The 26,895-nt window shown below is 43.0% G+C and overlaps 1 protein-coding gene across 11 annotated transcripts in view; it reads right to left on the reverse strand.

The window, feature by feature from the left end:
* dlg5a (discs, large homolog 5a (Drosophila)) overlaps window positions 1–26,895 on the reverse strand; it is a 225,920-nt gene that overhangs the window by 94,745 nt on the left and 104,280 nt on the right. For all 11 annotated transcript variants that reach the window (XM_073025566.1, XM_073025563.1, XM_073025562.1 and 8 more), the window contains one exon: window positions 5,926–6,197. In XM_073025566.1, the coding sequence (XP_072881667.1) occupies window positions 5,926–6,197 (272 nt within the window). The remainder of the gene's footprint in view (window positions 1–5,925; window positions 6,198–26,895) is intronic.

Genomic DNA, 26,895 nt, shown 5'->3' on the forward strand with positions numbered 1-26,895 from the left:
TCAAGAGATAAAAGGGAAGACACATTAAAGTCCTAAAAAGGATTGCATTTAATAAATTGCATAAGTCTATTGTCTAGATGGCTGCTTAAAACCTGGCACAGACATGTTGGATAGAAGGGCCTGTTTCTGTGTTTGTATGACTCTATGATGATAATAATGTATTAAGCCAAGAAAATAGACCACATTTTCTTTTAATGGCCTCTTCGGATGGCCACCTGCACAAGAAGCTATCTCGACCCAATGCTCCCTCTGATCTGATACCACTCTCCCAGACTAGAGGTCACAGTTCCAAAAAAAATCTTTGGTAAACATGTCTAACAAAAAATTTAAAAGGCTTTCTCTTTAATCTTAGAATCAGAGGTCAGGTTTCATGCAGCAGGTTTATAGATAACATGAATATTGATGTCCGTACATAAGAAAGTTGTCTAAGGACACAGCAGGATAAAGATCATTTGGAGAGTTGGGTCAAGTAGTGGCACTCAAGAGTTTAATACTGATGAAGGCAAGGAGATTCATTTTGGTAAGTCAGATAAGGGTAGGACATATAGAGTAAATGGTGGAGTTCTAAGGAGTATTGATGAACAGAAAGCAATTGGGATGCATATCCATTGTTCCCTCAAGGCGATAATACAAGCAGGTAGGATGGTGAAGGAGACTTACGGTATGCTTGCCTTCACAAGTGGGACCACCGAATATAAAAGTTAGGACATCGTATTACAACTTTACAAAACATTGGTTAGGCCACATTTGGAGTACTGTTTGCAGTTCTAGTTTCCACATTATAGGAAAATGGGACTATTCTGGAGAATGTGCAGGGTAGATTAACCAGGATGTTACCTGGACTGCAAGGCTTTAGTTATGAAAGGAGATTGGTTAGGCTTGTTTCGTGTAACCTTGATCAAAGGAATCAGTTTTAATATCATTGACATATATCATGAATTATGTTGTTTTGTGCAGCAGTACATCAATACATCTTAAAAAATATAAATTACTGAGGCGACCCACTTTCTGCGCAGGCGAACCAGCTCACAAATAGCCAGCGCGCGGGGAGAGACTTTGGTAATGCACCTCTGACGTCACTTCCGCCCGGAGAGGGCAGGCGCTAGGGATTAAATGCCAGCACCGTGAAGTTTGAATAAACTAGTCTCGAAACGGCTTACCAACTGCATGTCGTTATTTCAGCGCTGTGTGTAGCACATTGCTACATTGGTGACCCCGACGGTCCAAACAGGATTTGGATCAAAGATGACCGACTCTTCATCTGTTCACGCAGTTTCGCTAAAACTGCTGACTTTCTGGACGCTGTAACCACGTGTGTGGTTTAGCCAAGCAGAAGCCCAGTTCCAGATTTGGCAGATCTCTTCTGATTCCACGCATTACTATCACGTGGTGAGCGCCCTTGACCAGGAGACGGCCGCCCAGGTTGCGGATTTCATACAGTCGCCCCCGGAAGAAGGCAAATATGAAGCATTCAAAGCGCTGCTCATTGAGACCTCTGGCCTCTCATGGCGTGAGCGAGGTGCCCGCCTGCTTCACCTGGACGGTTTGGGAGACAGACTGCCGTCAGCATTGATGAACGAGATGCTGTCCCTGGCTGATGGACACAAGCCCTGCCTCATGTTCGAGCAAGTGTTCCTAGAGCAACTGCCCGGGGACATACATCTGCTGCTGGCCGACGCAGATTTCAGCGACCCCCGGAAGGTGGCGGCCCGGGCAGACGTGCTGTGGAAAGCCAAGAGGGAGAGCGTGGTGTCCATCGGTCAGATTACTAGGCCACACGCCCAACCAGGCCAGGCCTGGCAGGGGGTGCACACAACACAGAGGCAGGAGTGAGGAGGCCAGTGAACAGTAGTGTTTCTACCACCAGTGGTGGGGCACAAAAGCTCGCCGTTGTCGCCCACCCTGCAAGGGCCAGGGCCAGGGCCAGCTGCCGCTAATGACTATGGCGGCTGGCCACCAGGACAACCTCTTGTACGTCTGGGACAAACAGTTGGGACACCACTTCTTGGTCGACACCGGAGCGGAGATCAGCGCCTTGCCCCCGACGGGGTACGACACCCGCAACAGGAAGCCAGGACCCACCCTGAGGGCCGCAAACGGCAGCACGATACGGAACTACGGCACCCGCACAGTGCAGCTGCAGTTCGGCGCCAGCCAGTTCACGTGGGACTTCACACTGGCCGCCGTGGCCCAACCACTCCTGGGGGCGGACTTCTTGCGAGCTCACAGCCTGCTGGTCGACTTGCAGGGAAAAAGACTGGTACATGTCGAGACTTTCCATATGTTCTCCCTGGGTGAAGCCAAGTTGCCGGCCACACACCTGGACTCCATCACGCTGTCGGACAACGAATTCACCAGAATCCTGGCGGACTTTCCATCGATTCTAGCACCGCAGTTCACGGCAGCCATGCCCACCACATCCCGACCCAGGGACCACTCCTCCACGCCCGTGCACAAAGGCTCCCCCCAGAAAAGCTTTGCCTGGTGAAGGAAGAGTTCATGAGGATGGAGGAATTGGGAATCGTACGGAGGTCCGACAGCCCATGGGCCTCCCCCCTGCACATGGTGCCCAAAGCAGCCGGGGGTTGGAGACCATGCGGTGACTACCGCAGACTGAATGAGGCTACAACTCCAGACCGCTACCCTGTGCCGCACATACAGGACCTTGCAGCAAACCTGCACGGGGCAAAAATCTTTTCCAAAGTAGACCTCGTCCGGGGATACCATCAAATCTCGGTGCACCCTGAAGACATCCCCAAAACAGCACTCATCACCCCGCTTGGCCTGTTCGAGTTCCTCCGAATGCCATTCGGCGGAAAAACTTTTTCACCCAGAGAGTGGTGGATATGTGGAATGCTCTGCCCCAGAAGGCAGTGGAGGCCAAGTCTCTGGATGCATTCAAGAGAGAGTTAGATAAAGCTCTTATAAATAGCGGGGTCAAGGGATATCGGGAGAGGGCAGGAACAGGGTACTGATTGTGTGTGATCAGCCATGATCACAGTGAATGGCGGTGTTGGCTAGAAGGGCCGAATGGCCTACTCGTAAACCTACTGTCTATTGTCTATTGAATGCTGCACAGACGTTCCAGCGGCTAATGGATGCGGTGGGACGCAGCCTGGACTTTGCGTTCATCTATTTGGATGACATCCTTATAGCCAGCAGTTGTCGTCAGGAGCATCTGTCCCACCTCTGCCAGCTCTACTCCCACCTGAGTGATTTCGGCCTCACGATCAACCCGGCCAAATGCCAGTTCGGTCTTGATACCATTAACTTCCTGGGCCACAGGATTACCAAAGACAGGGCAACACCTCTGCCCGCCAAGGTAGACGCAATCTACCACTTTGCCCGGCCCAACACGGTCAAAAGCCTGCAGGAGTTCGCTGGTATGGTGAACTTCTACCACCGTTTCCTCCCCTCAGCAGCCCATATCATGCGCCCTTTGTACACCCTGATGTCGGGTAAAGGCAAGGACATTACTTGGGACGAGGAGGCCGCGGCCGCTTTCATTAAAGCCAAGGAAGCCTTGGCAGATGCCGCGATGCTGGTGCACCCCAGAATGGACGTTCCGACCACCCTCACGGTGGACGCATCCGACACAGCAGTCGGTGGGGTGCTGGAGCAGCTCATCGAGGGGCGCTGGCAACCCCTGGCGTTCTTCAGCAAGCACCTACGACCACCCGAACTCAAGTACAGTGCTTTTGACCAGGAGCTGTCGGCACTGTATCTGGCAATCCGGCATTTCAGGTACTTCTTAGAAGGCAGGCCATTCACCGCGTTCACGGACCACAAACCGCTGACCTTCGCGTTCACAAAGGTGTCTGATCCCTGGTCGGCTCGCCAGCAGCGACGTCTGTCCTACATCTCTGAGTACACGACGGACATCCAGCATGTCTCGGGGAAGGACAACGTCATGGCAGACGCACTCTCCAGACCAGCTATCCAGGCCCTGTCCCTGGGGGTGGACTATGCAGCACTGGCGAAGGCGCAGCAGGCAAACGACAAGATGCCCAGCTACAGGACCACAGTCTCGGGTTTGCAGCTGCAAGACTTTCTCGTAGGCCCAGGCGATAGGACACTCCTGTGCGACGTGCCTACCGACCAACCTCGCCCCATCGTCCCGGCAGCCTGGAGGCAGCGAGTTTTCGACTCCATACACAGTGTGGCGCACCCATCTATCAGGACAACCGTCCGGCTGGTCTCCAGCAAGTTCACGTGGCATGGACTTCGCAAGCAGGTCAGTGAATGGGCCAGAACGTGCGCGCAGTGCCAAACAGCCAAGGTGCAGCGGCACACTAAAGCCCTGCCGCAGCAGTTCGAACCCACCCACCGGAGGTTCGACCACATTCATGTGGATATCGTGGGCCCCCTACCAGTGTCCCAAGGAGCGCGGTACCTCCTAACTATGGTAGACCAGTTCACGAAGTGGCCAGAGGCGGTCCCGTTCACCGACACATCTGCCGATTCCTGCGCCCGAGCGCTGATTGCAACCTGGGTAGCACGCTTCGGGGTACCGGCCCACATTACCTCCGACAGAGGCGCCCAGTTCACCTCCAGCCTGTGGTCGGCTGCGGACACTTGAGGACAGCTCTCATGGCCCGCCTGAGAGGACCTAACTGGGTGGACGAGCTTCCCTGGGTCCTGCTCGGAATCTGCACGGCACCCAAAGAGGATCTGCACGCCTCGTCGGCCGAGTTGGTGTACGGCACACCCCTGGCCATCCCGGGAGAGTTCATACCAGCCCCAAGGGGGCAAGAGGAAGAACCTGCAGCAGCCCTGGACAGGCTACGCGAAAGGCTCAGCAACCTGGCCCTCGTACCAACTTCACAGCACAGACGGACCCCGACCCATGTACCTAAAGACCTGCAGAACTGTAAGTTAGTGTTTGTACGAAGGGGCGGACACCGGGCACCGCTACAGTGGCCGTACGAGGGGCCGTTCAAGGTGATCAACAACAACAGGTCCACGTACGTTCTGGACATTGGGGGGAGAGAGGAGGTTTTCACAGCGGACCGACACAAACCAGCCCATGTGGAGTTGGCGCAGCCGGTCGAGGTTCAGGCACTGCGGCGCAGAGGCAGACCTCCCAAACAGAGGCTGATCCAGACTGTGGACATTGGGGGGTGTATCGCCGGTTCTGGGGGGGGGGTTATGTGGCGACCCACTTTCTGCACAGGCGAACCGGCTCACAAATAGCCAGCGCGCGGGGGGAGACTTTGGTAATGCACCTCCGACGTCATTTCCGCCTGGAAAGGGCGGGTGCTAGGGATTAAATGCCAGCGCCGCAAAGTTTGAATAAACTAGTCTCGAAACGGCTTACCGACTGCGTGTCATTATTTCAGCGCTGTGTGTAGCACATCGCTACATTACAATTATATAGATATAAAATAAATAGTGCATAAAGAGAGCACGAGAAAAAGAAGGAAAAATAGTAAGGTAGTATACATGGATTCAGGAAGATGAGGGTTGACCGGGGAGAGTATAAAATTTATGACAGGCTTAGATAAGGGAGATAATAAGAATCTTTTTTCCATGGTGTGGGTCTGTAAAATAAGATTGCACAGATTTAAGGTGAGATGAGGAAATTTAAAAGTAAATCTGATGGGTAAGATTTGCCCTATAGAAAGCAGTTGCTATTTGGAAAATATTGCCAAAGGAAGTGATGGAGACAGATACAACCTCAATATTTAAGAGGCATCCAGGCAGGCACTTAAATAGCCAAGGGAAAGAAGGATACAGACCCAATGTGGGCAAATGGGATTAGCACACCGATAGGTACAATGGTCAGCATGGATGTGATGAGCCAAAGGGTCTGTTTATTGCTGAACAACTTTAAGAAAGTGACTCAAAGTTTAAGTAAAACTACATGACTTCTCAACACATCAGGGCTAGAACTTAGAACTACTGTGCATCAGGATAACCATTCACCTTTTCAGTGTGGATAAATACTGTTGCTGGACAGATGTCTTCTCTACAACAGCAGCATCTGTTTGCTTCATGAGCATTTCATTCTGCTTCTGGAAACGCCGATTCTCTTCTTCCATCCGCTCCAAACGGCTGAGGTCAGTATTATGATTGGCAACCTTGTCATTGTACCGTTTTCTCAGTGCATCATAATCTTTCTTTAAGCTTTCTAATTTATCCATGGCAGTATCATACAGTTTATTTAGAATCTCAGATGAGCCATTTTCCCTCATAACCTGCAAAACAAAAATTGAGGGAAGTTTGTAAGTTCAAATCTTAAGAGACAAAATTTGAATTTTAAGATGTTCACATGATGGATCTTACCACAGTCCAAAACAGCCACGTAAGCAGTGCATCGCTATCTATATTCTGCTCATAGTGTGCTACATTTCTATGAGTTTCTGTTTCCTAGCTATTTCCTGTATAAATGACCAAATATATACTTTGTTAGAACCTTTCGTTGTGCAGTGAGAGATTAAGTACGGATGTTGCGTCAGTTTTGTATAACTACTGCCTGTATTAAACATTCTTCCCAGAATGGGAGAGAAAATAATACTAAAAATATTCATTTCACCTAAATCCCCACTAATACACCAGTGAAGAAGTTATTCATCTTTCAGTACTTCATAACCCTGTATCTAAGTACAAGGACAGCAAGCACATACACCCTTCCACTTGTAAATTCCTCTGCCAGTTACACACCATCTTGAGTTGAAAATATATTGCCACTTCTTCAATGTTGCTGGGTCTGAATCTTGGAGGTATACATCCAATAGCATTGTGGGAACTTGGAATTAAATCAGTAATAAACAGCGATGCCTCATAAAAGGAAACTACTGTCATTAAGGACCTTCATCCAACAGGACATGCTTTCTTCTCATTACTACCATCAAGAAGATGGTACAGGAGCCTGAAGACACACACTCAACACTTTTAGGGGCAGATTCTTTCCCTGTGCCATCAGATTTCTGAAAGGTCAATGAAACAACAAATTTCACAACACACTGTATGTCAGTAATAATAAACCTGATGCTGACTCAGAATTTCTGATCAATGCTGTTTAAAAAGAAATATACTATGGAAACCTATCTCCATGTTACTTTTCAAATTTGATATTTTTCTTCTCAGTAGAGGACTGAAAGGAAAAAAAAGGTCTGTAACTCTGATCTCTACAGACCAGGAATATCAAATTGAATTGGTTAGCATCAAGTTGTCTAAGCTAAGCCAAGCAGAAGTTGAGATGATGCGGCGGGATGCACTTATCCAACTGCAATGAAGTAAAAAAAAAACTGAGGACTAATTGGTGTTGGGCCACCACACAAGGATCAATAACACTTTTGACATATTTCACATCTGAAACCCACTACTAAGAGTCAGAAATCAGAGCACTCATTTTAGCAAAGGTCCAGCAAGTGGTAATAAGGCATCAAACCTAAGTAGGTACAGCAGTGCTAAAAAAGGTTTGTGTACCATTTAGAATTTTCTCAGTTTCTGCACTAATATGACTTAAAATGTGATCAGATTTTCACGCATGTCGTGAAACTAAATAAAGAGAACCCAATTAAATAAATAACACAAAACATTTTACTTTTTCATTTATTTATTGAGAAAAATTATCAAATATTACATGTGTTTGTTGGAAAAGGTATGTAAATCTTTGCTTTCATTAACTGGTGTGACTCCCTTGTACAGCAATAACTTCAACCAAACTCTTTGATAATTGCTGACCAGTCTTGCACATTGGCTTAGAAGAATTTTAGTCCATTTCTCTTTACAAAACTGCTTCAACTCTGGGATGTTGGTGGGCTTCCATGCATGGACTGCTTGCTTCAGATCCTTCCATAACATTTCTATAGGACTAAGGTCAGAACTTTGACTTAGCCATTCCAAAATGTGAAATTTCTTCTGCTTTAACCATTCTTTGGTAGACCGACATGTGTTTAGGGTCGTTGTCTTGCTGCATGACCCACTTTCTATTGTGCTTCAATTCATGAACAGGTACCCTGATATTTTCCTGTAGAATTTGATGGTACAATTCAGAATTTATAGTTTCATCAATGATGGCAAGCCGTCCTGATTTCGAGGCAGCAAAGCAGGGCCTAACCAGGATACTGCCACCACAATGTTTCACCAATGGGATGAGGTTCTTTTGCCAGAATGCAGTGTTTGCTTTTTGCCAAACATTACACTTCTCATTTAAGCCAAGAAATTCTATTTTGGCCTCTTCCCTCCACAGAACATTCTTCCAATAGCCTTCTGACTTATCAACATGGTCTTCAGTAAACTTTAGACGGACAGTAATGTTCTTCTTGGAGTAGTGGCTTTCTTCTTATAATCTTGCCATGCACGTCATTGTTGTTCAATGTTTGCCTGATGGTAGACTCATGACCACTGACATCAGCCAATGCAAGAGATGTTACCTTGGGGTTCTTTGTGACCCCCTGGAGTAGTACATGCCTTCTTCTTGAAGTGATCTTCATTGGTTGACCACTCCTGGGGAGAGTAACAACAGTGTTGAATTTCCTTTACTTGTACTTAATCTGCCTGACTGTGGATTGGTGGAACGAAAACTCTTCAAAAACGGTTTGTATCTTTTTCCACCCCAGTGAGCATCAACAACTTTTTTCCTGAGATCCTTCCGAAATCTCCTTTGATCGAGGCATGACACACTTCCAAAAACTGTGTGGTGAAGATCAGACTTAGATAGTGAAGGCTCAGGTTTATGTTCTTTAAATAGGGCAGGGCCTCCCATACTCACACCTATTGATTGAAACACCTGATTCTAATTTTCCCTTTAAATGAACTGATAATCCGAGAGATTCACATAATTTTTCCAACAAATACATGTAATATTGGATTATTTTTCTCAATAGATAAATGAAAAAAGTATGTTTTTCTGTTATTTATTTAACTAGGTTCTCTTTATCTAGTTTTAGGACTTCGGTGAAGATCTGATCGCATTTTAAGTCATATTTATGAAGACTGAAGTGGGTTTAGGTGGCAGTTACTTGGAAAAGAAACAATGCAAAAAAGATGTGCAAGTATTTAGTGTCTTTCACTATCTCAAGACCAAAGTCTTTCGTGAGGATGCAAAGTATTCTTGAAATATAGATTTTATTGAGGTTTTCTAAAAACAACTTTTGCACAGATGCAAGTCCCAAAAAATAGTGAAGTAATAATCATCAGATTGTGGAGGCAACAGTAATAATCTTTTAAGAATTATTGGACTCTGGCATGGTTCCGGAGGACTGGAAAATTATAAATGTCACTCCACTCTTTAAGAAAGGAGGGAGGCAGGAGAAAGGAAATTATAGAATACTTAGCCTGACCTCAGTGATTGGGAAGATGTTCAAGTCAATTATTAAGAATGAGGCTATGGAGTACTTGGTGACACATGTCAAGATACGACAAAATCAGCATAGTTTCCTTAAGGGAAAATTTTGCCTGATGAACCTATTGGAATCCTTTGAGAAGTTTACAAATAGGATGGGTAAAGGTGATGCAGTGGATGTTGTATATTTGCATTTTCAAAAAGCCTTTGACAAGGTGCCACACATGAAGCTGCTTACTAAGTTAAGAGCCCAAGGTATTATAGAAAAGTCATTAGCACAGTTAATGCATTGGCTAGCTGGTTAGGAGGCAGCGAGAGGGTTCTGGTTGGCTGCCAGTGACTAGTGGTGTTCTGCAGGAGTCAGTGTTTTAACCATTTCTTTTTATGCTGTGTATCAATGATTTAGATAATAGAATAGATGGCTTTATTGCCAAGTTTTCAGATGATATGCAGATTGGTGGAGGGGCAGGTAGTGTTGAGGAAACAGGTAGGCTGCAGAAGGACGACAGATTAGGAGAATGGGCAAGAAAGTGGCAAATGAAATACAATGTTGGAAAATACATAGTCATGCATGTTGGTGGAAGAAATGAATGTGAAGACTATTTTCAAAATAGGGAGAATATCCAAAAATCTGAGATGCAAAGGGACTTGGGAGTCATCGTGCAGAACACTCTAAAGGATACCTTGCAGGTTGAGTTGGTGGTGAGGAAGGCAAATGACGTTAGCATTCACTTCAAGAGATCTATAATACAAGAGCAGGGACGTCATGCTGAGGCTTTATAGGGCACTGGTGAGGCCTTGCCTTGAGTATTGTGAACAGTTTTAGGCTCCTCATCTGAGAAAAGATGTGCTGGCATTGGAGAGGGTTCAAAGGCGGTTCACAAGGATGATTCTGGGAATAAAAGGGTTATCATATGAGAAACGTTTGATAGCTCTGGGCCTATACTTGCTGGAATTTATAACGATTGGTGGGGGGGGGGGATCTCTTTGAAGCCTTTCGAATGTTTGAAGGCCTAGACAGAGTAGGTGTGGAAAGGATGTTTCCCATGATGTTGGAGTCTAGGCCAAGAAGGCACAGCCTCAGGATAGAGGGGTGTCCATTTAAAACAGAGATGTGGAGTGAGTTCCACAGCCAAGGGGTGGTGAAGTTGTGGAATTTGTTACCACAGGCAGCTGTGGAACCCAGGTTGTTGGGTGTATTTAAGGCAGAGATCGATAGGTTCTTGATTGGCCACAGCATCAAAGGTTATAGGGAGAAGGCTGGAGAGTGGGGCTGAGGAAGGGGAAAAAGGACCAGCCATGACTGAATGGAGGAGCAGACTCAATGGGCCAAATGGCCTAATTCCGCTCCTATGTCTTAGGTTATTAGATAATCTGTTTGAATAACTTTGATTCTGCGACAATAATTGGCCAAGGTAACAGGGTAAATCAGGTGTGCAAACTTATGGTATGCATGCCCAATTTTGAAAATTTTGTTGGCACATGATGTGCCATGCTGCTCCTCAATTCGTCAAACCCCACTCATAATGAAAAGATGCATAATGATTATCTTTACTGCCAAATGACGCAGTGAATGATTTTTTTCCAACTCAACAGCAGAGATGCTTTCACAGGAAACGTCTCACATTGACTTGATGCCAGCTAGATGGTTGTGAGAACAAGTTATGCTGGATGATCCTTGCAGACCTGGTGTACACATCAGAATGTGGATGGTAAATAACAATTTAGAAATGTTGTTATTTTTCAATTGTCTTCTGGAAAGATTAATATTAATAATTTTTAACAGGTTTTCTAAAATGCTTCACTTATTTCAATTAGTCTGTTATACTTCTCTTATGTCAAGAACAGTAACAGTCATGGATAGAGAGAGGAAGACCACGATCACCCACATCATATGACACGGCACATAATGATAACGATGATGACCCTTTTATTAATAGTAAATGAATACACATAAATAAGCACCAGGACTTAACCTTTTCCTTAAAACATCCAAAATTATTGTTACTAATTCATTAATCAATGATAATCTCTGCTCCAAATTACAATGGCACACAAGAGAAATTTGGGCACCCAGAAAGGAAGGGCAAAATCAATTGGCATAGAAACTACATCCACCTCCAAAACCACTCAAAAACCTGCAGTTTGCTCAACTGACATTAGGTGGAGCTACACTCCAGTCAGTGCAGCAACCAACTACAGAGTATTGGAAACCAATGTGCAGCAGACATCAGAAAAGAAATACAATAGGGGCACTCAAAATGTTATCTTCACTGAGTCAAGCTGAACACTTCTTACAACACGAACAAGAGAAATTCCACAGATGCTGAAAATCCAAAGCAACACACACAAAATGTTGGAAGATCTCTGCAGATCAGGCAGCATCTATGGAAATGAATAAACAGTTTGTTTCATACTGAGACCTTTCTTCAGGACTGGAAAGGAAGGGGGACGACGCCAGAATAAAAAGGTGGGTAGAGGGGAAGAAGGCTAGCTGGAAAGTAGTAGGTGAGGTGAAGGTTAAGGGCTGAAGATGAAAGAATCTGATAGGAGTGAAGAGTGGGCCATAGGAGAAAGGGGAGAAGGGGGCACAGGGGGGGAAGTAATTGGCAGCTGAGAGGAGGTAAAAGGTCAGAGTGAGGAACGGGGGGGGGGGGGGGGGAGGGGGGGAGGAGAAATTATATTCATGCCATCAGGTTGGAGGCTATCCAGACTGCATCAGGAGACCTGACACAATAGACAACCCCAGATGATTAGCAGGAGAAGTGAAAGGACTGAATGGGGCTCAGCATGGAGGATGAATGGGCAGGTGTAGCACTTAGGCCACTTGCAGGGAGCAGGGATAAGTGCCAGAAAGGACAAATGGACTGGGGAACCCCAGAGGGAACGATCCCAGCAGAAATCAGAGGTGGGGATTAAGATATGTTTAGTGATAGGTTCTCTTTTGAGATGGTGGAAGCTGTGGAGGATAATGTGTTGGATGTGGAGGCTGATGGTAGATAAGGACCACACGTTCTTAAAACAACAGTTTTAATCAGAAGTGAAGTTCTTGTATTTGTTTAAATGGAGTCTTTTAAAGACGTGACAATACTGTTGGGTGCTCCATCACTGGGTACACCTCAAAATTAAATTAACAATCAAAACTTGTAAAACCATGAAAATATTTTCCAGTGTCTGATTTTATTTGTACCAGATGCCCAACCACAAGGAAACTTTAGGCACTTTGGGCCTTATTGCAGCTACACGTCATAAACGAAAGAAAATAAATGAGTTACTATTCTGTAAATCTCAACAGTTGCAAACCCCAGAATAATTTTTGTTTCAGTTAATGTAGACCAAGTATTTTACACTAGGCACAATTATCTTGTTAGTCAGCTGCAAGAAATGACCAAAATTATTAGGGCATTAGCATTAATGATTTTTTGTAAATACATAGCTCACTCTCATCTTCACCTTAAATATTTGTCTCTAAATTTGTAAGTCTTTTGAAGGGACTACCAAATACCAAGGATAAAGCTCTCACTACTTCCAATTCTTTTCAACATTAGCTGGAGTACATTCACAGCCTGATTACCCAAAAAAAAGTAATTAAAGCTAACCAAAGGCAATCAAGATTTCCTATTTTATTATGAACAAGAGAAAATCTGCGGATGTTGGAAATCCAAGTAACACACACAAAATGCTGAAGGAACGCAACAGGCCAGGCAGCATCTATGGAAAAGAGTACAATTGATGTCTCAGCCCAAAACGTCGACTGTACTTTTTTCTATAGATGCTGCCTAGCCTGCTCAGATCCTCCAGCATTTTATGTGTGTTGCTTTCCTATTCTATTCCTTTTTTTGTTCTGTATGTATTTGCAAGTGGGAATACAATGCAACAAAGCACCATGGTCTAACAAGTGTAAGTGCCTTAAACAACTTTCATGCTATGATTTTCAATGAGGGTTTGATGCCAGGAATGGTTACAGGTGTTCCCCCCCCCCCCCCTTTACAAAGGTAGAGCATTCCTATGAAACTTTTCTTAAGCCGAAATGGCGTAAAGTGAAGAACCATTAATTTATACGGGAAAAATTGCCAAAAAAGCAAAAATCCTCTTTGTAATACGAAAACAGGTTACTAATGTAGGTCTTTTGTAAAAGCGAAGTGGTGTAGAGCGAACATTCGGAAAGCAGGGGACACCTGTATTTTGGTTTTGACATATTTCAGAATTAACTAATTTCAGATGGAAGCTTTAAGAAAGTGCTTTAATCTCCTATCTCAGCTTAGAATTCATTGTTTAACAAGCGTAGATGCATATAGTTCTCATGGGAGATCTCGGCTTCTCAATCCAGCAATAATTTACTGTTTTTGTAAATCGGGACTATGAAATTAGAGGTTATGCATTGCACAGATTGAGATTTGATTCATTGACAGAAAAAAAAACTTAACATAAATAGGTCTTTTCCAGAATTACTAACCAGAACTATGATGTCCCAGAAGAATTGGCTCTTGGGCCTCAACAATTTGAAACCAAAACCATGACAAAAGAGGGAACTAAGGGTAAAACATCCAAGTTCTGCTGACAGTATGAAGTGACAAGGGTGAGTGTTACAAAGATTAAATGACTGAGACCAGTTAATTAAGTTGGTAGAATAGTGGCAGGTAGAATAAATGGGGAATATATGAAATTATCCACTTAAAAATAATCTGTTCATTCTTAGCAGTTGTCAGTACTTCAATTATTGCCAAAGCTTCCTTGCAATATTTTGCATCATAACCTTGTATAATACCAGAGCATATGCCTCCTAAAATCCTATTATATTGCAACCTTTGCCTCTCCTGTATTAATCAGACTATAACCATATTTGACAGCCTCAAAAAGCGTAATTCATCAAACACAATTCCCCTTACATAAAACAACACACACAAAATGCTGGTGGAACAAAGCAGGGCCAAGACGTCGACAGTGCTTCTCCTTATAGATGCTGCCTGGCCTGCTGTGTTCCACCAGCATTTTGTGTGTGTTGTTTGAATTTCCAGCATCTGCAGATTTCCTCATGTTTGATTCCCCTTACATAAAATCACACTGACTCTTAAAATTATATCATTTTGCGTGTGACTGAATATCACACTTCTAAAAAAAATTTCCTAGCTTTTTTTCTGACAAATCACTATCATCTCCCTCTCTCATTTATAAACAGAGTACCCCCATAGTTTCAAATCTCTTGAGTCTGATATTTTTGTTCTACCAAACCTAACTGGAAGAGCTTGAATAACCTGAATCATCAACTTTATTTTCTCTCTCCACAGACGCTGATTAACCTGTTGCCTTGCTTCTTTGGTTTAGATTTCCAGCACTGGTACCTTTTAGTATTTGTGTAAAATTCACTGCCTAAAATTATAAGCCAATTACTGTCCCTCAACTAGTTTTAAGAAAAATTAGTCATTTATTTGCTGTAATTGTGCAAAGGCTAAACAACATTGATTTGACTGTATCAATTAAAATTATTTCTGTGAATTTTTTGAAATATCTCTTGTAATTCAATTTAGAATTTTCACAGGTTACCTTCTAGAAAACATTTATTTAAATTTAAAAAATTACCTACCACTCTAGTGTTTGATAAAGGTACAATCAATTTACAGCACACAGAACAGTATAGCGCAGGAACACACCCTTTACGTATGACATCTGTGCTGAATTGATGCCAAATTAAACTAAACCCGTTCCTCCTGCACGTATCCCTCCCCCATATTAATGCAGCTATGAAAAAGACTTGAATGCCAATATCGCACCTGCATCCACCCATGGTAGCACAATACTACGCATCCACCACACTCCATACATCTCCTTTAAACTTTCCCCTTTTACCTTAAAATGTATGTCCTCTAGTTTTTGACATATCCAACCTAGGAAAGAGATGATGATTATTTATCCCAACTATGCTTTTCATCATTTCAGATTCTATCAGGTCTTCCTTCATTCAGTCTCTGATATTCCAGAGGAAACACACAAGTTTGGCCAACCTTTCCTGAAAGCTCATACCTTCCAATCCAAGCAGCATCCTGGTAAATCTCTTGTATACCCTTCCCAAAATTTCCATATCTTTCCTGTAATAAAGCATTTCACACAATACCCTAAGTGCAGCCTAACCAAAATTTTTATGTAGCTGCAATTATGTCTCAGACGAGACAATAAGATATAGAAGCAGAATTAGGCCATTTGGCCCATCATTTGCTCTGCTATTTCATCATGACTGATCCATTTCCCTCTCAGCCCCAATCTCCTGCCCTCTCCCCGTATCCCTTCATGCCGTAACTGATCAAAAATCTATCAACCACTGTCTTAAATATATCCAAAGACTTGTCCTCCACAGCTGCCTGTGACAGTGAATTCCACAGATTCACCACTCACTGGCTGAGAAAAGATCCTCCTTATCTCATCTAAGTGGATGTCCCTCTATTCTGAGGCTGCGTCCTCTGGATCTAGACTCCCCCACCATAGGTAATATCCTCTCCAAATCTACTGCATTGAGGCCTTTCAACATTTAAAAGGTTTCAATGAGATCTCCCCCTCCCATTCAGGTCTGCTAGGCAAATCCTACCACAAGTACAAAATAAGAAATTATAAACACACAATTTTGGTCTCTTAAAAGTTGAAAATGAAAACATTTACATTTTAAACAGGAAATCTGGATTTTAGAGCACTGTACTTGCAGGATAGCCTGTAAATGGTTCTTAACATTAATACAGTTAAGAGATTACAGAAGTTGAAAGTAGTTTAGACAAGTTTGATAGTAAACACATCAAACATGTTTGACTGTAGAAATACATCTATATTATCAAGAAATAGTAAGTACTTCTTAAGAGAGGAAATGTACTTGGAAGTTATCAAATTTTAAACATGCATGATGAAGTTTAATGAAAGGAAGTGCAAAATAGTTATACACTGAGGTAACAAAACTGCACAGTGGGCTTAAGAGCAAATATAGGAACCCAGTGGCTTTAGAAACAGATACAATAGGCTTAAGAAAAACCAGGATCTGGAGGTTTAATGACAGGAGATTCATTTGTCTCTTTCAGTAACAATATGATTAATCTCAAATTGGACTGAAAATGCATTAGCACTCATCAAGCATAACAGAACCAATCATAAACATTTTGACTTAAAAACATTAAATGCTGGAAATAATCAGTATAACAGAAAGGATTTAGTGGCTAGAGCAGGGGTGTCAAACTCATTTTAGGTCACGGGCCGGATTGAGCAAAATGCAGCTTCATGCGGGCCGGATCAGTCGGACGCGTGCGAACGCAGCTTTCGTTGCCTCCGTTTTTTCAGCCTGCTCTCATGTGTCTCAGTCTCTGCTATAACTACAAAGTGTTTCACTTTACAAATTCCGTTTCTTATGAAGAAGACTGCCGAGCAAGACTGCCGAATAAATACTAAAAACCCTGAAAACCTGGTACCTGAATAAACTCAGCATTAGCCATATCATACGCCATAGGCGCTTCGATTACTGGGGCCAGCTTTAATAGTAATTAGATATTATCTCGTGGGCCAAAGATAATTCCACCACGGGCCGGATTTGGCCCGCGGGCCTTGAGTTTGACATATATGGGCTAGAGAAATCAAACAGATTAGGGCAAAAGAGGGATATGAAATTATCTACAGAACTAAAGAGACTTCCAAAACTTTTACAAATATCTTAGAAAAAAAGAGGGTAGCTAGGGAAAGATTAGGTCCCTTCAAGGGTCAGAAGGGATGCTTTTGAGTGGAGCCAGATTATAACTATGGCAAACAAGAGAAAATCTGCAGATGTTGGAAATCCAAGCAACACACACACACACAAGATTCTGGAGGAGCTCAACTGGCCAGGCAGCATCGATGGAAAAGAGTACAGTAGACATTTTGGGCCAAGATCCTTAATCAGAACTGGAGAAAAAGATGAGGAGGAAGAAACATGAGGTGATGGGGAGGGGTGAAGTAAAAAGCTGGACAGTTGTTTGGTGAAAGAGATACTGGGCTGGAGAAGGGGAAATCTGAAAGGAGAGGACAGAAGGCCATGGGAGAAAGAAAAGGGGAAGGAGCACCAGAGAGAGGTGATGGGCAGGTAAGGAGATAAGGTGAGAGATGGGAACGGGGAATGGTGGAGGGGGGGCATTATTGGAAATTTGAGAATTCGATGCTCATGCCATCAGGGTTGAGGCTACCCAGACGGAATATAAGGTGATGCTCCTGTAACCTGAGTCTGGCCTTGTCATGACAGTAGAGGAAGCCATGGACTGGTATGTCAGAATGGGAATGGAAGTGGAATTGAAATGGGTGGCCACTGGAGATCCCACTTTTTCTGGTGGACGGAGCATAGATGCTCGGGAAGAGGTCTCCCATTCTATATTAATAACAGAGGTCAGAAGAGAATGGCTAGATTGGTTCAGGTAGACAGGAAAGTGATGCAACTCAAATAACCACATTTTACAACAGTGGTGTGCAGAAGAGCATCTCTGAATTGCCAACATTTTGAATGTTGAAGTGGGTGAGGGGGTTCTACAGCAGAACACAACCATTTATTAGCTACAGAAGGTACCTAATTAAGTGGCCACTGAGTGTATGAGGTTATTAAGAAAATTGATAGAGGGAAGCCAGTAGATGTGGACTTCAGCAAGAACCTATCATCCTCTGCATTAAATATACTCAAAGACTAGACTTCCACAGCCACCTGTGGCAACAAACTCCACAGATTCACCACTCTCCGTTTTAAATGGGTATCCCTCTATATATTTTTGCACCGACAGAGCCACCCCACCCCACCCCCCTCTGCCTGTCCTTTCGATACATTATGTATTCTTGGATGTTATATAAGCTATAAGCTTCCCTCAGCCACAACTCAGCCAAACCTGACAATTTCTAACTGTGCTACAAGTTCTTCTACCTTATTCCGTATAGTGCATGCATTCAAATATAATTCCTTCAGTCCTGTATTTATTGCCCTTTTCAATCTTGACCCCCTTTTATATTGCAACTCATCCCGCTGACTGCTATTTTGCCCTATCATCAGCCTGTCGTTACTAGCAGTCTTCACTACACACGGCCTCTGTTTGAAAACCAACTTCCCCATCCTCAGCCCTATAGCTCCAGTTCCCATCCCCCTGCCAAATTAGTTTAAACCCTCACAAACAGCTCTTGAAAACCTGCCCACAAAGATATCGGTCCCCCTCGGGTTCAGGTGTAAACTTGTCCCTTTTGTACAGGTCGTATCTTCCCCAGTAGAGATGTCAATGATCCACAAATCTGAATCCCTGCCCCCTAAACCAGTTCCTCAGCCATGTACTTATCTGCCAAATCATTCTATTCTTACCCTCACTAGTACATGGCACAGGCAGCAGTCCACAGCCAGAAGTCTTGCTACATGTTGGCACCAATGACATAAGTAGAAAAGGTGAGGAGGTCCTGAAGAGAGATTTAGAAAGCTATGTAAAAAGCTGAAAAGAAGGACTGTCCAGTGTAGTAATCTCTGAATCAGTGGTGTGACCTTTGTTTTTAATCGTAAATGACTTGGATGAGAATATCTGTGGTCTGATTAGTAAGTTTGCTGATGACACAAAGATCGGAGCATTTGTAGATAAGGAGAACGATTGCTCAAGCAGCTGGGGTAGCACGGTAGCAGAACGGCAAGTGTCAGCAATCCAGTGCCAGTAAATGGGATTCAATTCTCGCCACTGTCTGTAAGGAATTTGTATGTTCTCCCCATGATTGCATTGGTTTCCTCTGGGTGCTCCAGTTTCCTCTTACATCTTAAAGATGTACGTTAGGATTTGCAAGTTGTGAGCATGCTATGTTGGCAGAGGACTTATGGCAAAACTTGTGCCACAATCTCAGACTACGTTGGTCACTGACGAAAATGATACATTTCGCTTTAGGTTTTGATGTATATGTGTCAAATAAAGCTGGAAAGTTGCGACAGAACAGTGGCAAATGGAATTTAATCCGATCAAGTGTGATGTAATGACTCTCTGAGCTGTCCAATACTGGCCATATAGATTTAGTAAATGGCAGGGACCACAAAAGATTTGATATATGAAGAAAGACTTTGGGCTGGAAGTTCAAAGCTCTCTGAAAATGTTGGCATTAGTGGATTGAGTAGTGAAGGTGGTGCTTACATAGGCAAGAGCATAAGAGTTGGGACATTATGTGGAGCAGTACAAGACATTGGTTAGGCCACACTTGAAATACTGTATGCACTTCTGGTCATCATATTATAGAAAGCATACGGTGATGATAACGACAGTGCAGGATGTTGCCTGGAAGCTTTAGTTCAAAGGAGAGACTGGATAGGCTGGATCGTTTTCTTACTGGAACACAGGAGGTTTGCGGGGGGGTGGTGCGGGGTGTGAGCACATAGAGGTTTATAAAATTATTAAGGACATAGAGAAGGTAGTCACAGTCTTTTTCCAAGGGTAGTGGTCTAAAACTAAAGGGCAAAGGTTTAAGATGAGAGAAGGAAAAAGGAGCAAGTTTTTCCACACAGAGGCCTTGCAACCTTTGCAGGAAAATAAGATTAAAACCAATCACATGGACGAGTTGGAGCAAACAGCCTATATTCATACAGTATGATCCCATCAAGCAGAGATGTGAAAGGAACAAAGGCAATGATGATGGTTCAAAGTAACACTGACAAGAATGTCTGTGGTTGGATGGACTTAGACTAAATGACACAAAATGAGGTGATGTTAGTCTCAAAATTTGCAAAGGCCAATCAAAATCTGTTTGTAGATGATGAAAGTATATTATTGACAAAGGAGATGAGAAAGAAAAAAATACTGCTAGAACTGTGAGATAAAAAATATATACAAAGCAAAGTAATACTACAAATTACCAGCATCTGTGGAGAGAAAAACTGCATTAATATTAAGGGTTGAAGACTGGCCAGTTCTGACACAAACTAAAAGGACTGATTATCTGCAACTGAGTTCAAAGAACTATAACATCTCATGGTCTCCTTCAAATTGTGCTAAGGAGGAATGTTTGCGTAGGAAACCATTAACTACAGGATAATCAATGCTCACTTTCAATAAGTAGTATGTCACAAAGATATTACATGCCACCTGGGGAATTTAATGGCCTCTGTATTTGATGTGCAATGGTACAAGTACATAAAGAAAAGCTGAGGAAAAACATGCAAAATTAAATAATTCTAAGAAAAACAGTGAAAAGGACACTTGTGAAAAAAATCATGCAATAATAATGCCAAGCAAAGTTTTGGAACAGCTAGCAACATTATCAAAATAATCTACTAAAACTAATCAATCACAGTTCATCACATATGGTGCAGAATATGTGCATGCTTGGCAAAGACAAATTAAATTCCAAGTGTTACATAGATTTGCCACAAATTAATTCATATTAAAAAGTAGTATTTATAAAAATATAATTTATGTACAAAACGAGCATTAAAAATTACAAGCAGTCTTTAAATTTTAGCTTTCCAAATGTGAAGAAAAAACAAACTCTGGAGGGACAAACCTTCACTTGTGCTGTTCAGTGATCTTTGACTGGCTCGACTGTGAAGTGGTTTACTCTGTTTGTGCAAACCTTTATTTTGATTCCTAAAGTTTAGTTTTAACTTGGTATTCAGGAATCACTTTCTGCAGTCAAATAAAGTCAGCTCCACTCATACATGTGTGCTTATTTGAATGCACAGGGTTTGGTTATACATACAAAGTTCTTTTCTTACATCAAATGAAGCGTGGACTTAACATTTCCAAGAACCTTTGCTTTGCTGCCACAGTTCTTTCTTTGCAAACCATGAACTTTTCTATAAAATCTCCCCCTTGGAGATGTGTCAGCTAAATGTTTATATATAGTTCCAAAATGTTCACTTCATTCAATTTGCAATGGTTTTCTGTTTCTAATCTGAATTTAAAAAGCATTCATCAAACAAGCAGCATTGTCCGACATGAATGGAAGCTGTGAACCTGAATGAGCAGGCTTTATTCAATCATTCCTTTGCCCTTTAAGTGTCTCAGGCTAAAGGGAGAAATCATCTTTTGCAATGCCTCGGGAAAACAAACAAAGCTGATGCGTCACATCAGGGATGAAAACACCAACATTCACCAACAATTAACCTTAATCAAAGCTTTTTTTTTACCCTTTTTTGTTTAAATTTTTACTTCAGTGCAAACATGGTTGGAAAATAAACTGTTTTCAAAGGTCATTACACTAAAAAATATCACCATCGAATTTTTTCCTCCTTGCACAGCTAAATGAAGAATCCCAAGAAAGTCCTCATCAGAATTTGTAAAATAAAAGATTCTTTTGATTATACTATTTAAACATAATAGTTTCCTCATATTTAATGAAGAGCAGGAAAGTCTAAGTGTATCTTATGAACTCTGTTCATTTATAGAAAAGAAACAACCCTACACAGTATAGCTACAAGAATTTGATTTGATGCCTTTTGGCTTTGCCAGCTGGAGAGAGATCTGCAAATTTTCATCAGATATGGTCAATACTGCTCAGAAATCACAAAGTTCCCACTAGAAATGGAGGAATTGATTTGTAACAGCACAAAATGCAAGGTTCATTAATCAAACAGAGTGACAGAACTGGGCCACAATAAATTTTGCTGATGTATTTTAACCCTATGTGTCTTTCCCAAGAAGGTCAGAAACAGCATGGATGAAGGACATCCAAGGACAGATGTTGGGGCAGCACGTGCTGCGTACAAAGACCAGCAAGGATGAGGCCTGGTGCTCCCACCCAAAAGGTCAGTGAGACCCCCACAGGATCAGTAGTCTCTGCAGGTAGGAGGTACGAGGGCTGGTGACTTCCTGGTATGCGAGTCCAGAGCTCGAGGGCTGGAGTTCCAGGTCCCATCATCGGTGAGTCTGGAGTCCCAATGCCAGTAAGTCCATGAGTCCATTGGAGCCAGAGAGAGTGAGTGAGACAGAGAGAGAGAGAAAGAGTGAGAGAGAGAGAGAGTGAGAGTGAGAGAGTGAGAGAAAGAGAGAGAAAGAGTGAGAGAGAGTGAGAGAGAAAGAGTGAGAGAGAGAGAGAGTGAGAGAAAAGAGATGGATGGATGGAAGGAAGGTAAGGTTTGCTTATGCTAATTGGCACTGGAATGGGTGTTGACACTTGTGGGTTGCCCTTAGCACATCCTTAAAATTAGTTGGTTGTTAATGCAAAAAGACTCATTTCACTGTATGTGAAATGTGATAAATAAATGAATTTGAATCTAAAACACAGCAAGTCTATTCAAGAAAACAGGCCAGCTGCCTCTGAAGCTCCACCCTCCCCCAGCCCACACCATTCAATACGATCATGGCTGATCTACACCAAACCCTTACTCCCAATTTTTGAAAAAAATCACCTTCCACTTTAAATACTTCTCCACAATGGGCATAGGGCTAGCCTCCACAACCCTATGATGCGGAGAATTCCAGAGATTCACCAACACTTTGGGAATATTTATGGACCATGAACATCGACTGTCCATTTCCCTCCATGGATGCTGCTTGACTCACCAAGTTTCAGATTTTTTTTGGTTCCAGATTCCAGCATAACTTTCTTGTGCAAGCATGCAATTGTGAAACAAGATCAAGATGAATTTCTGCAAGCAGACAATTTTCAAATGGATTCTCTATAATCCCTACTGCACACTGGTGTCAAGGGATTACTGAGGTCAAAAGAAAAATACCACAAGTTGTGACTGATGCTGCTTCCTGCCATGTGGTGGAGATCTCTGCCTCTCATTCCCATCTAGATATGTCCATACATGGCCTCCTCTACTGCCATGATGAGGCCAAACTCAGGTTGGAGGAGCAACACCTCATCTACTGTCTGGGCAGCCTCCAGCCTGGTGGTATGAACATTGAATTCTCCAATTTCTGGTAATTCCCTCCCCTATCCCAGGTCCCTCTCTGCCTCTCTCCCCTTTCAACTTTCTGCTTCTTTATCTCTACAGTTCTTTCATGCTTATTCCCTCCCCCTTTAACTCTCCTCTGATTGGTTTTCCACCTGGCGCCTCTAGGCCCTACCCCCTCCCCTACCTCTGTTACTGGGCTTCGGTCCTCTCTTCTCCCCCCATTCCTGATGAAGGGTCTCGGCCCGAAATGTTGGTTACTCTTTTCTCACGGATGCTGCCTGACCTGCATCCAGCATTGTGTTCGTATTGGTGGAGATCTTTTCCTCTTGGTGGACAAAATCCAAACGACCAATTGAGATGCAGCTCTCCCGCCACCGGAGACAACAGCTGAGGAGTGTGACCTCTCAAGGCAGAGAGCAGAAAGACCCTTCTACCATTACTGCAGCTTGACATGCTCACAGTATGAGTGTTTTCAAGTCCCTTGGATCCTGTGACATATCCTCCTCTTCCCACATATGGGCTTGTCACACTGAGATCTAAGAATGTAGATGAACTAACCAAGGAACGAAGCCTTGGGATCATGGGCCATAGATACCTTGACAGCACTGAAGAACGGATACATGTGTTCACCGTCAATGAACCGTGGTGCATCGGGGACTCCTTAACGAATCTTGGCCCAAAACATCGACTGTTTACTTTTCTCCATAGATGCTGCCTGACCTGCCGAACTCCTCCAGCATTTTGCGTGTGTTGATCTGTCCTCAAGGGTATGGGTTTTCTGCTGCCCTTGGAATTCAGGTGCCAGTGGATTTTTTCTTTGATCTTGAGGCAAGACAAGTCTTACAAGCCAAAAATGGCTGCAATTAATTAGGATATTCTGATCATTCTCATCATACCTATCCTGGGGGTTATAGTAGAAAAGCCAAGAATCTCTTCACAAGCACCAACTATTATGGATTGCAAGGCAATAGACTGGAAACTCATTCTCTTCTCCTCATCTGCCTATCAACCACTTTCTGGTCCTCTTCCCTTTCTCACATGGTCCACTTCCCTCTCCTACCAGATTCTTACTTCTTTAGTCCTTTATCTTTTCCACCTATTACCTCCCAGCTTCTCAATTCATCCCCCCTCACCTACCTTCCCCCTCACTTAGTTTCACCTATTACCTCCTAGCTTGTACTCCTTTCCTCTCCCCCCACCTCCTTATTCTGGCTTCTTCCCCCTCCCTTTCCAGTTCTAATGAAGGGCCTCAGCCCAAAATATCAGCACTTTATTTCTCTCTACGGATGGTAATTGACCTGCTGAACTCCTCCAGCATTAAGTGTGTGTGTTACTCCGGATACCGTGTCTTCTGTTGTTTGGAAGTTGACAGATTTTCTCTGAGGTACTGCTCAAAAGGAGCTTCCTTTGCAGGGTAAAGTGCCATAAGACAACTTTTCAAATTATATTGCTGTTTTTGGGGCAGGTTAACGGAGACACAAGTGTGGATTGGGTGAAGGTTAGTGCATGAGTAACTGATACAGTGCAGATAATGCAGTCCTTCACTGAGATGATTAAATAAACTGGATTGGAGCCCGAAAAATAACAGAGGGTATTGTAGCAGGTGCCACCACAAGGTCTCTGTTATTTATTATTTACATAAGTAACAAACAAGAGTTCCAACAGTGATCTCAGGTCTCCAGTCAGAGAATTGATCGTAAACTATCACCCTCGGCTTCTTAAGATCAAGCAAATTCTGAATCCACCTCCCCAGCTCCCCTTGAATCCCATGTGACCCAACCTTCTGGAACAGCCTGCCACGTTGGACCTGGTCAAAGGCCTTAAGTTCATACCGACAACATTCATTGCCCTACTTTTAGCTATTCTCTCAGCTCTTTGAAAAACTCCAAAAGATTCATCAGACGTGGCCTCTCACACACAAAACCAGGGTAGTATATTCTGACATATATACACTTTGATAATAGATTGAAATAATGAATACAACTTAAGAGTTTGATCCATATTCAGTATACTGTTGGCTTTTCCCCCTTTGTAAATATCCTTTTATCCCAAGGCTGTGGTTTGTGCTTATTCTGTTTCATATTTCCATCCAGTCCCAAAGACTGACTAGATCAGAGGCACTGCCTCCCTCTGAGTCTACAGTTGCACTCTCACACTCACCAGATCTGTAACCATTTAGTTCAATCAACAGTTTTCTAGTGGAAAGTGTAGGAAGGGGAGTATTATCATAGTTCATTATCTGAAGGCTTCCTGTAAGATGGTTGACAAACTACTACTAGCTCATGATGCACTCAACCATAATTGGGTTAACAAGAACACAAGAGATTCTGCAGATACTAGAAATCCACAGTAACATACAAAATGCTAGAGAAACTCAGTAGGTTACGCAGCATTTATGGAAAGAAATAAACAGTCAACATTTCAGGCTGAGAACCTTTGTTAGGACATTTGATTTGTAAAGGATGATTACAATTTGGCAGATCAAAGAACATGAGCAAATGATTTATAATTAATGCACTGCTCATTGTTCATAGATCTTCCCCGACACTTTACAGAAAGCAAGTCTATCCTTTCACCCATTATTTAGCCTGACTACAAAAAATGATGTATTCAATCATTTAACTCCCTTCACAAAGAATATGATTCAATTAAGTTCTAAAGTGGTTCAATTTGGCAGTGTCTAGCAGATATATAACACCACTGAATTTCAAATTGATCAGGTTACACAATTATAAAAGTACAGCCTTTTTCACAGTGCTGTGTTGGTAGAGTACAACATTTAGCTCTTGAAAATTATGCTTTGAAGATCTGAGTAAGATAATCTTGGCTAAAGAAAACTGTGCTGACTACTCCTAACTTCATGCAAATATTATTCTTGTCCCTGATGTTAGGGCTCACTCACCTGTAGCTACCAAGTTATTCCTACTGGCGTTCCTGAACAAAGAGTCAACATTAACTATCCTCCAGTTTTCTGGTACATTAGTCCAACATTCAAGATTGTTTAGTATCATTTCCGGCACACAAGCATAAAGGAGAACAAGATAATTGTTACTCAGGCTCCAATGCAGCACAAAAAGAAAACACCAACACAATTACAATAAAAAAGCACAATAAATATAAATACATAACATATCTTATATGCAAAGATCGATTGCATGTCCATAAAGCGACACTAGGTATACAGGACTGTCTGTACATAGGTGACTGACAGTTATGTTATGGTGGTTGGGGGTGTGGAGAAGTGGGTTAGTGGTTTGAGGTGTTGATCAGTCTTACTGCTTGGGGAAAGTAACTATTTTTGAGTCTGATGGTCCTGGTGTGGATGGTACATAGCGTCCTCAACGACAGGAGTGGGACAAAAAGTCCTAGAAGGATCCCTAGGAGGGTGGCATTTTCATGTTACTGGCCCTTTCCCAGCATCTTTCTGTATATATGTTCTTGATGGTGGGTAGGCTGGGTACTGGTGATGCCGGTAGAAAGGTTCCATGCAGTGATGCAACATGGATAACAAAGATGCCAGACAGCAATCTCCTTCCTTACGTCCCTTTGCATCCTTGGCATTTCTCAGCTTTATTCACTTGTCCCTAGTATTCCCCAAAACCCATGAAAAACTTCTATTGGTTAAAAGTGCCTTAATTTCAACATACGCCATTTCACAAGCAAAACTGCAGATAGTACAAAGCCCTGCATACCAGTTTGTCATATTTTCTTTCATAAAAGTAAATTGTAAAAGCCCCTGATGTTCAGGCTGCCCAATCCTGTTTGC

Source organism: Hemitrygon akajei, chromosome 21, assembly GCF_048418815.1.
Source record: "Hemitrygon akajei chromosome 21, sHemAka1.3, whole genome shotgun sequence".
NCBI classification, from domain to species: domain Eukaryota; kingdom Metazoa; phylum Chordata; class Chondrichthyes; order Myliobatiformes; family Dasyatidae; genus Hemitrygon; species Hemitrygon akajei.